The 12,500-nt window shown below is 42.6% G+C and overlaps 1 protein-coding gene across 1 annotated transcript in view; it reads right to left on the bottom strand.

Annotated features, from left to right (window-relative positions):
- igsf9a (immunoglobulin superfamily, member 9a) overlaps positions 1 to 12,500 on the bottom strand; it is a 100,311-nt gene that overhangs the window by 13,327 nt on the left and 74,484 nt on the right. The window contains exons 15-16 of the mRNA XM_063209757.1: positions 11,326 to 11,543; positions 5,030 to 5,114 (exon numbers count right to left, since the gene is read on the bottom strand). Coding sequence (XP_063065827.1) covers positions 5,030 to 5,114; positions 11,326 to 11,543 — 303 coding nt within the window. The remainder of the gene's footprint in view (positions 1 to 5,029; positions 5,115 to 11,325; positions 11,544 to 12,500) is intronic.

Raw genomic sequence — 12,500 nt, forward strand, 5'->3', positions numbered from 1 at the left:
AGTGTTTGGGTGGCATGTCAGGAGTGCGGCCACACACACACACACCAGGGATGGAAATAAGCACCCGTCCACCTGCCAATGACGGGTACATTTCAGTGGTGACTGGTAAATTTTTCAACCCACCAGTCACTTTGACTGGTAAAAACAGTGAGTGACTGGTAGATTTTGAAATCTACCTGCCACCGTGACTGGTGGGGAAAAAACTCAAGTTCCACCCCTGACACACACACACACACACACACACACACACACACACACACACACACACACACACACACACACACACACACACACACACACACACACACACACACACACTAGGCTTGGGCGATGTCCCCCTAATTGACAGCTGACGATGTTTACAGTGAGACGATGCGATGGACGATGACATCGTCTTGGGGGGGGGGGTAATAATTAATCTGGGGGAATTTTTTTAAAACCTCCTCAGCGTTCTTGCTCAGAGATGGTCGCTGAGATGCAGAGCTCCCCCGCTGACCCCTCCCCCTCGCCCATCGTCTCTCCTCCCGTGTCACCTGCAAGCCCAGTGCTTGCTACTTTACCATCAGTTCATTGCGTGGCGTTTTTGGGAGACTTGTCAATAAATTTGTTACATCTGTGAGTTATTTATCTGTGTAACTATTTTAAGACGACATATGCGCTGCGTTTTTGCACAGGCTAGTAGGCTATAACTTTAGCCCCTCTCGCTCACCAGAAAACTAAATGAGAAAGAGATGAGAACCCATGCGTGATTGCGTGCCCTCTCGAGAGGCTTTGCAATGGATTTTAGCCCCGACTTTGTCAATTCCTAGCACTAGAATACGGAATGTTTTGTTTTAGGTCATATCGAGACTTTTTTCCCCTCATCAATGGAGTTGATCAATGGATAGTTCTACAAGTAGTTCTGGCGGTGAAGCCATGAAGACGAGTGGGCGGACATGGAACCGCTTGCTCACCTTATTGACAGTGGGCTTATCAGAAGTGTACACTCTTGAGTGGCTGCTTCACAAGACATCTCCACCGCGAATAGCGATTAAACATTTTGAGGTGAACCGTTAAACATGAAATGTTAAACTGTCGCAATTGCCGAACGTGTTGCTTATCGTCATGTTACACCGGAGGAGCCAGCTAGGTAATGCGTAAAGAGTCCCCTTTGTAGTCAACAACTTCACAGAAATAAATGAACGAGATCACTTAGGCCTACTTACATACATCTGCAGCAAACAATAGTCGGGCTTAGTTCACAAGTTTTTTTTTAAAATTCCATTGTGTTTTTTTTCGTAGTTATATAATTCACTGGGGCTTGTGTTCACAACTTGTCTTGAAAACCGCTGCTGCTACTACGGATTTTACGGTAATGTGATGTCAAGTACCGTAATGATTAGGCCTATAGCAGCGGCTTCAAAAATACACAAGTACAAGATTCCTTGGCATCACGATGTTTGCCGTCCATCGTGATGCCAGCTGTCCATCGCCGATGGACGATGATATCGTCTATCGGCACAACCCTAACACACACACACACACACACACACACACACACACACACACACACACAGCGGTTTGAGTGTCTACACTACACCATGTCTCCTATTTCTGTAAGAGGCACATCTCTGTTAAACGTGTGAAGTGATCACATGATCCACATAGTGGCCATTAGCATCCATTAGTGTTGCTGTTCCACTTCGCATGAGTGGACCCGCTGGAGAAAAGGTATCCATGTTCAATTTCCACAGAGTTTTGGTTTAGGCCAGGGTTTCCCAAACTGGGGTGTGTGCACCCCTGGGGGTGCATGACCTGCCACACGGGGGTGAGCGAGCTGAATTGAGCAATGGCGGATATGTGTGTTTTCTTTACAGCATTAATGAAAATTATGTAGTTTTTAATTTTATTGTGAATTGTATGCTTGAAGAAACATCAAGTCTATCGGAAATGAGGATTCCCTAAATTACTCTGCATAATGCACAATGATTTCTGCAGTGAAGCCATATTTAAGTGGTCGTAAGTATACTAAAACATTCGCTTAGGGGGTGCGCAAACCACATTGAAATGTACAAGGGGGTGCGCAACGAAAAAAGTTTGGGAACCACTGCATTAGGCTAACGGTGAACTCAAAACCCTTGTTTTAAGTGGAATTCATGGCAACATGTCTTTCAACATCCGACTGATAATAGTCTTCGAAGAAGAGAGGCTGGTGTACAGTACACGGCAGCTTAGTTTTCATATTACATTTTTAACATTTATATTGCACTTATCTGACGCTTTTTATATCCAAAGCAACTCACAGTTCTTCACGGGGCATATTGGTTACAGTCCCTGGAGCAATATGGGGTTAGATGCCTTGCTCAAGGGGCACATCAGCCATGGATGGAGGTGTAGGGAGGATGGGTAAGGGTGGGATTCGAACTTGCAACCTTCTGATCTTTTCAAGTCAAGTCAAGTTGGTTTTATTGTCAATTTCTTTACATGCACTGGTCATACAAAGAATTTGAAATTACGTTTCTTGCTTTCCCATGCAGACATAGACTAATCTAGGTAAGGACATAGACAGTATAGACATAGACAGAAGTCATACATGGACATAAGACAGTATGGACATAGACAGTGCTCATACAGACATTTAAAGTGCAAGACTGGACAACAGAAGACTTGTAGAGAACATACATTAAGAGGAGGTATTTGTTGTGCTTTTTCTAAAAGTCCTTTATAGCGTTCTGACATAGTAATAGTAGCATTTTAAAGACATTATTATGTGCAAACACCTGACTAATGTTTCGGGTGAAACATTAGTCGGGTGTTTGTACATAATAGTCTTCAGAACTAAGCTGCAGTGCCCCCAGTCTCTCTTGTTCAGTGATGTTTGTCCCACTGTGATGCACCTGCAAGCTGAGGGATGATGCGTGGAGTCCCAATTCTACTGGTACTAGTCTTCCTTGTGCTACTATACTGCCCTACAATTTTAGAACGCAGTATAATTCGAAATGGCAAACTGAGAAAAAAGGCTTTAAAGTTTGCTTTCTGGCCACACAACTGTGTTGGAGGTAAAGTGGTGATGACACTTCCATATAATACTTTTTTATGGTGGAAATTTATGCACACAAGAAAAAAAACAACAAAAAAACAACAACATTGTCATTACTTTTTAGCTGAAAAATCATTATACTGCGTTCTGTTGTGGTATTAGCTACTGTCTACACCAAAACCACGGTGTCAATGGAGAAGTGCAGTAACCTATAATGCACGTTATACTGCGTTCTTGGCTAGTACAACGTAACCTCCTAAAACCAAAAAGCGCAGTATAATCCGTTTTTATCGTTTTTTCCTGAAACGGGACCAAGTTGGACCAACATTTTTTAACACAAGAAAAAAAGGTCTTTTAAAGCCAATTTCCAGTCTAAACTCATTTTCGACCATTTTCAAGATACTGCGTTCTAATATTGTAGGGCAGTATACTGCCCTACAATTTCAGAACGCAGTATAATTCAAAATGGCAAACTGAGAAAAAAGGCTTTAAAGTTTCCTTTCTGTCCACGCAACTGTGTTGGAGGTAAAGTGGTGATGACACTTCCATATAATACTTTTTTATGGTGAAAATGTATGCACACAAGAAAAAAGCAAAAAAACCAACATTCTCATTACTTTTTAGCTGAAAAATCATTATACTGCGCTCTGTTGTGGTATTACTGTCTACACCAAAACCACGGTGTCAATGGAGAAGTGCAGTATAATTCGCATTATACTGCGTTCTTGGCTAGTACGACGTAACCTCCTAAAACCAAAAAGCGCAGTATAATCAGTTTTTTGCATTTTTTTCCGAAACGGGACCAAGTTGGGCCAAAAATTTTTAACACAAGTAAAAGAAGGTATTTTAAAGCCAATTTCCGGTCTATACCCATTTTCGACCATTTTCAAGATACTGCGTTCTGAAGGGCAGTATAGTACGCACATCCCTTCCACTACACACAAACATGAATCATATGATGACACAGTCTGTTAGGCACATGTGTAGGACAATCTAACAACTACCATTTATACCATTTTATTAGCATTTTTTTTATTATTAACATTCGTTTCACCGTAACATAATTATCCTTTAGAGAAACCAGTCTGGCTGACAGTCAGATTAACAGAATAAAAAGACAATGTAGCAACTGAAAAAATAAATAAATGTGGTGAACAACAAACACGCTCTGCAGCTCCATCACCACAGCCTTTGATCTGCTAAGGGAATCTAATGATGTAATCTTAGCATCGCGTACAGATCGTGTGCAGATAAGGAGATTTACTGTGCAAGGAAGAAAAGGTAGTTTGCTTACTTCCAGCTCACATTATTTCCCCCGTATGGTGCTTTAAGTCTTTTGGCGTGAAAAAAAGGATTCAAACTTTTGTGTGAAAGACAGTGTTTTGTCATAAAACTTTTTCCAACCTTGACTAACTTCACATAAAAATGTATTTTTCACGTGAACTGTTAAAACTATAGGGCTTGATTCCTATCAAATACAAAAGGCTGACCACGAGAGTTTAATTGAAATGCAATATTGAGCAGATACAACTGCAGCAATAGACTGCCTCTAATCATTGATACATTTCAATATGGACCTTGGCTTGGCTTGGGAAGGCCAATCAATAAAACATCCACATAGTCTTCAATTGACTCCCAATATTGACATTACAGTAGGTACGTACCTAATTGATGGCTTGCATTATGTCAATGCCAAGCTAGGTGTGTGAGCATTTACTCAACTGTTTAATGTTCAAATGAGCTCAGTTCTTCCCTTCTAGCCACAGACGTGTGAGTATATCGCCTGTGGCTATAGCCAGTTGTGTTCACACAACCTCCATTTAATACCACTGTCAGCTTAGTCAACTGTGCATAATTGTAGTAACAGTTTCTGAAACACATTCGTGCGCGTGCACACACATGCACACATGCACACATGTACACACACACACACACACACACACACACACACACACACGCACGCACGCGCGCACGCACACGCACACACCCACACACACACACGCTACTGACCTGCAGTGGAGACGGTCATGGTGTCGCTGGGGTGACTGCGCTCCTCTCCGCGCTGGGACAGCAGGCGCAGCTCATAGACACTGTCCTGAGGAGACAATAAACACAGCAAGCTCAACTTAAAGTACTAACGTCAGTTCTGGCAGGCCATGGTAGTCAAGAAGCGTGCCGTCCTCCCCTTCATCTAATTGATCCAGGTGCATTCCCTCAGCTGATAATCTTTCTTCCCTAGCGATTGGCCACACAGCTTCGGCACGCCTTTTAAATTCTATCCACTTCCTCTCAACTGTATGCTGCTCGGTTTTTGCTACCCACCACCTCCCCTGCTCCACCTTGTCGTGTATGATGTGACATGTTCTCTTGTCACGTCGCTTGGCTCTGTTCATGGGGGGTTATCTCTCGCCCTGTCCTGCTGGGATGAGAATTCCCTAAACTGCTGCTGCCCCCTGACTAAATGCTTTTCCATGCTGCTCATGGAAATGGGGGGGGGTCCTCCGAACAGAGCTATACCGCCAAATGTAATTCATAATTTCAATATGAAATATGACATAAATTTCATTTATATTCTTCTCTTGTATTTCTTGACTGAAATGGTTCCGACAGAACTTCCCCTTCTGCTACCTGTGGACATCTCGCATCAACTACGACTTTGTAAGTCCTCCTCCTCACTAAAAAGTCTCATGTATAGTAGGGTCTGGCGCCCCACTAACCTGGTTTTACCAGACCACATTAATGACTTCATAATTCATTGTTTTGCCTGGATCCTCGATGCCCTTCCTGGGGCACTTAGGTTGTGAGGGGTGGGAGGAGTGAGCTCAGCTCCGGTTTGAGATGAGCTCTGACCAATCGCTGACAGTTGACGTTCATGACGTATGTTATTATGCTCCCAAGTGCGTTCGCTTATTGGCTGCCCATCTGGTGGTCGACTGAAAACCCTCCCCAGAGAAGCGTAATCAGACCATTCGTGAATTGCAAAGTAATTAAAAAATACAGTAGTTTCAAAAAGAAACTATTACTATTATATTATTATTTACTTAGAATCGTTCATTTATCTTTCACATGCTGACTAAAGCGCATTAAAGGCATGAAGCAACGATCATACCTTGCAACATTATGGTATCTATGCATTGTCCTTTTATTTTCTCGTCTGCTAATTTAGTTGATCTGCTTATTAGTCTCTTAAGTTTAAAAGTGTCTGCCAAATTCAATGTAATGTAATGTAATGTAATTCAGCACAGTTCCAATTTCATTTCATTTCATGGCTATAGTGCATCTAGCAAGGAACAAAGACCATCATTTCAATGATGATAGTCGTTGTTCATTGTTATTTTATTTTATTAACTAAATAAGCACAATCGGGCACAGACAATAGAAAAGAAGATGACAATCATACAAATAAAAGTTCCAATCATGAGTCGTGATGAGCACAATAAAGCACTACCACAAGCCATCAAAACCATGATTGTGTTAATATCATTCAATAATGTCATAACAATACTCCTGTGGATCCATAATTATAAATGGGAAACACTGCTCATGAACTAATGAACTGATTAGGGGAGGAAATGCAGTTAATCATAACTAAAGCAAGACGCTGATGATAATGATGCAATGCTATGAAACGACACATCAGGGCCCTCGTGTGATTAGAGGAGTGAACAACATGGTCATCACGCAAACATGAGACAGTCGAGAGAGAGAGAGAATACATGGCCATCAAGGGAGGCTATTAAACTGGATACAATACCATCTGTTTGTCTTCTGACACTTTTAGTAGAGAAAGTGCGCTCAACTCCGAAATGTTTCTTACAAGGTCTTTGGGTGCGAGCAAACAGCAAAGTTCATGTATAGTAAAAAAAGCCGCATTCCCGGATCAGTTTCTTGCAGTTTTAATACTGGGTCAGTGGCGACTCCTATTGGAAGCTAGGGGAAGCACAGCCTACTGGAACTCAGCTCAAAAACGAACCATATATACTGATCAATATTGTCAAAATTCTATATACTGTATTTTCATGAATGCTACATTTAATTTCAACCGGTTGCGGGTTAAAATTGCAGTTATTTTAACATCTAGGCTATGATTTCTACCACATTCCCCCACGAGTGCACGATTTTGTTTGAGGAGTAACCATGGTGACGAGCAGTCTTTTAGTTCGGCAACTGACGTGTATGAGGGGAAGCATGCATACAGCAACAGCATGTTGCTTCACCTGAGCTCTTGCCGCCGATTGATGAAACATTGAGGAGCATTGGCCAATCAGAGTGCGTCTGTAATGCTGTGCGTTGTATGGAAAAACTTCCTGGGTAAATTTTAGACGGATGTGCTTCTCCTGGCTTTCTCGTAGTGATTGGAAGTTGGCTCTAATAAACCCGCCCTAGAGATGTTGACCACCAATATCAAATAAGTATTTTGTAAGAGAGATGACACTTTACCCGCGCTGTTCTTCAGTCTCATTCACGGACTGTACAGAATTTTATATTGACACCATGGAGAGCAAAAGAGAACATGTCTTGAGATCGGTGTTGGGATTCCTACAGGGACAGTATTTGGACCATACAATCTATGATTTGCAAAGGAATTGGATAGGCGATTTGATGATTTGATGGACCTAATTCGGAGAGTGCTCTCGAGAGGCAACTGGTGGGTAAGTCATGTTTAGCTTACTACTTGTTATAGCACCGCCGAGTGCCTCAATGTTCAGTGCGGTGATGGCAAATTATGTTGTCGTAAAGTTACCGATGGTGCTTTTGTTGAGCGCAGCGTAGCCCACTGTTGTTTGTAGAAAAGAGAGGTGAGAGAGGTGTTTAATGTGCTGTAATCAAGGACGTCTTATTGGCTGTTGTTGTGGTCATTGCGGGATAAAGTCATTCGTGGCAGATGGACTGGCGCTAGCAGCCGAGGCCCACTCAATGCTTTGATGGTTTCCTCAGTATTACACAATATTTCCTGGCTGTCATCACAGGGCGCGTGTGACAACAAGCAGGGTCGAGAAAGACAGCGCATTTGTTGTTGTTCAAGTTATTATTCTCTTCTTTCGTGCAGAGGGCTGGGCTGATGGGGATCTGGACTAGGCCTACGGGAAACTCTTACTAGTTTGTGACGCTTGTCTGTTAGGCTACAAAAGGTCTCCGGTTTTGTGGTGATGGACTTGCACTGGAATGGTTGATAGCCGATATCTGAGCGCATATCCGAGGTTTTAGACTATGCAACCTGTCCCTTCTCTATGACCTCTTGCATCGTGCACATCTCAAACCAGTTGCATCGTGCACATCTCAAACCAGTTTGGGATTTTTTTGTGGAGCAAGCCCTTTTACTTACACGTTTCACTTGCTGCAAACCTCATCATGGCCTATTAAATAGAGCTAGGCAAGAACTGAAATCCATGCCTATCGATACCTCTTATTATGCTGACGTCACCTGCGCTATTCTGTATTGTGCTTCCCCAATCAAAATTTCCACCCACCGCTACTGTACTGGGTTAGCATGGCAGACAGACAGACGTTTCGGCCTAAGAAGGCTTAAAAACTGCAAGAAACTGATCCGTTAGTGCGGCTTTTTTACTATACATTAGTCTTGTGATACGGCAGGCGTGTGCCGCTCAAGTGTGTGATATCGTGTATACAGTATTAACCCCTTAGACCAGAGCCAAAAATTATACTATTTAAATATATTGCTTAGCCTAACTATTACAAACTACACTATGTAAATGGGTTGCATAGCCTAACTATTAAAAGTAAGTCGGACTGTGAAGAATGTTTCTTTAACGTGTTAAAAGCGTGGCCTAAACCTACACCTAGACCTAACCCTAATCGTAAGTTATGCTGCCAGAAGGAGGGCGCCCTGCATGTTCCATATTATACCCGCACTGTCACCAAAATTGTAATGACTATGTCTTACTTAAGTGTTCTTACTAATATGTTACTTAAGGCTCTCTGTAAGGTCATAGCAATGTTGTTATGATGAGGTTAAGTATCTTCACCCCCATCTGCTACCAATGAACGTGATGGAAATGTGTACTCTTTTTTTTTAAGCATCATAGATCAATTCTATTGAATTCTTTTTTCAGGGACACTTGCCCAAGAATACATTGAGGTAAAACCAAGTGTTTTTAAAATTCTGTCAAGGCTGAAACATAGCACAATGCAAAGGTTGAGACAGACCACACTGAATATGCTTTTATCCTTCAAAGAACAAAAAAATATGTCATCGAAGGAGACACTCTGCTGAAATGTTGTTTTGAAGTGTTTTGAAAAACAAAAGAGGTACGTTAAGTGCCTCTGTTGTATGAATACACCATTCTGCCCTGAGATCCAATCCTAGGAAGTCTAACTGCTCATCAGTGTCACAGCAAGTCATTCGTTTTCTTTCGTTTCCAACATTAAAAGTTTTGGTCACACCTCCCACACCTGGAGTGTCGTCCTTAGAGGGAAACGCTGACAGCGGGAGGTGTGACTGACCTGACAGCATTGACGGGAAGGTCACACACCTCCGTAATGTCAGCTGATTGCAAAGCACGTCATCATCACCCGTTTGACAGTCTGATGAAGACGGAAAGTTGCACATGCCAGGTAAAGAAAAGACAAACTTTTACATCTCTGAAACATAATAAAACTGAATGATTTGATTTAACGATAAGACACAATGAACACAATGCATCTACTACCACAGCAGTCTACTCTACAAAAAGTGTGATCGGCCCTGCTGTGGCCAAACGGTAGGGCACTCGTCCACCATGCGGCTGACCCGCGTTCGATTCCCGGCCCGGGTCCTTTGATGGCCCTTCCCCGTCTCAAAAAAAAGTAAAAAAGGCCCCCAAAAAAGGTTTTTTTTTAAGAAAAAGTGTGACCACACGTCTCCCAGTCAGACTCTGCCATGTGACAGGTCATCTGTCTCCTGAGTAGTGTGACAAGGACTCTGTACACCTTCACATGTGCTCCTTGGTCACATGTGAAGAAGGCAATGGGTCCTAAAGTGCTTTCTCTTGTGTCAAGCAGAACTTCTCTTGAAGGTCCTTTGGATGGAGGAACAGAAACGTCTTGCCAGCTTTTCAAACAATGTTGCCAGGCAACACTATGGTGCTGTGCAGGTGTTGTTTGGAAGCTAGCTTTACTGATATGCATCAACACATATACATATCAGGGGGGTCGAGGTGATCAGAAGCAGTCAATCTTCCTCATCATCACCCAGTTAGAAGTACTGCATGGCTATCATGTAGTTGCCATGCAACATAACTCAAAAGGTGTATTAGCACCTTGAAGAAGAGTGAAGGAGATCATTATTACGTACGGCTCTGATGACTAACCACCTGGTGTACTCTAGAGCCAGACTTATGACAAATCATCCACATTAGCATCACACCGGGATATGTACTTTGTGTCACCTTGTGAATGTCATTCGAGGACGCACGGTGCATAAGCCATGTATTCTTTGTGAATCATCCCTAGCATTAGCTTTGCCTTAGTTGATGCTGTCTCATTTAAATTGGCATATTTTGTAGCCTCTTGGTGCATAGGCCTACCTTGTCACCAGTGATAAGATTCACTGTTGGTGGGAAAAACAATTTGACATTACATTACATAACATTATTCTATGACATTACAACAATCTATAGTAACATTTTACTGTTTGGACATTGCCATTCTAGCAGTAACATTTTAATACTTGCTTCTCTCAGGGCCATTTCACACTCACTATGTCCACTGATGGGACACTGATGAGTTGTCTTGATTTGAGTTGATTACATACGACATGGTCAGATTGGCTGGCAGATCTGTCACTGCTGACAAATTTCAACATTTCTGAACAACTTGGCGGTGGCAATGGAGGCAACAGAACAAACTGATCCACAAAGCATTTCGAGATCACCCCATTCAAAGTCAATGAGATCCATCAGAGGACTGAGGCAGCGTGAAAACTCTGTCAGGGAGTGTTTGTTTTTACTGTACCTTGCGTAGGCCCTGTACAGGGTTGCCAGATGAGACTGATGATTTCCAGCCCAAAAAATGCTCAAAATCCGCCTGGAAGCACTAAATCCCACACAATTTGAACTGAATCCCATTGATTTCAATGGCCATAATTCCTCACGAAAACCAGCCCAAATTTTTTACCCGTAGTTGGCCATCCTAAGCGTATATGGCCTTAGGCGGGAAACCACCCAATATGGCAAGACTGTCCCTGCACCAGCAGATAGGAAGCTGTACCAATATGGCGGCACTGTTGGCTGGCCATGCCAATAGACTGAATGAGGCAATCCTACAGTATTGTCCCTACTGTAAATCTATGGTCTCACTGTACTTACCCTGCGTAGGCCCTGCACCAGCATGTGGGTGAGGTTGGCGCTGATGTCCTCTGCCAGGTTGGACCACTGGCCGCCTTGCACGCGGGTCTGCAGCACGAAGGTCTCTACAGGGGGGCTCTGGTCGCGGGGGGGCTCCCAGCGCATCATCACGCCCCCCGCCGTCACATTGGCCGAGAGGAATGTGGGCGGGGCCAGCTCCAGCACAACAGGCTGTGGATCTGTTGAAGAATTAAAAATAAATAAATAAATAAATAAGACAATAACATACACAGTATAGATAACAAAACAGGCTCCAGGTAATTTGCATGGCTTAGGATAATAGATGAAGAGTTCAGATGCAAAACCCCCTAAGTGCCATTTCAGAAAATAATCTTAATTCATTTTTATTTAATACGAAGCTATCAAAATTGCAAATTTTTTAATTTTATTTATGTAATATAACTATTTATATGTATTATCAAGTACATGAATGTAAACCAAACCAACAACTGGGTTCTCTAAAAATATAGAAGTGCAGGTCTTCAGAAATGGAGTTAGGGGTTTTTGCATCTGAACTCTTCAGATTAAAATGAAAACTAAATGCTATGCACATGGCATATAGCGTACCGTTACATGTCATATTGCTATTATCACAGACTCAGACTCGACAGGCAGGTGGGCAGCAGACCATTGGCGCCTAACAGGAATCCCAAGGGGCCTGTAAGCCCATGTGTTGTGCTTTTGTGCCCATTTTATATAAACATCAGGTGCCTCATCTTCCTTCCATTTCCCAATTAGAGCTGTGATGCTAATTAACTGAGAGGTAATTAATTAGTTTCCCCAACCCTGTCAACCTCAGAAGTGATGAAGTGGTCCTTGAGTGTTTGGATTGATAGATCGGCTTGAAGAAAACAATGGCACTAGACTCAAATCCTTGTGTAATGACAGGGACACTGTGCAGGAAATGGTCAAAAAGGGTACTGCAACTATGCTGCTCATTGAAACTGGGCTGCCTATTGCCCATTGCCCACGCACACACATGTGTGTGAAGTGATCACATGATCGACATAGTGGCCATTAGCATCCATTAGTGTTGCTATTCCACTTCACATGAGAGGACCCGGTGGAAAAAAGGTACCCATGTTCAATTTCCACAGAGTTTTGGTTTAATGAAGGATAATTATTTGTCGCATGCA

This window comes from Engraulis encrasicolus, chromosome 11 (genome assembly GCF_034702125.1).
Source record: "Engraulis encrasicolus isolate BLACKSEA-1 chromosome 11, IST_EnEncr_1.0, whole genome shotgun sequence".
Lineage (NCBI taxonomy): Eukaryota > Metazoa > Chordata > Actinopteri > Clupeiformes > Engraulidae > Engraulis > Engraulis encrasicolus.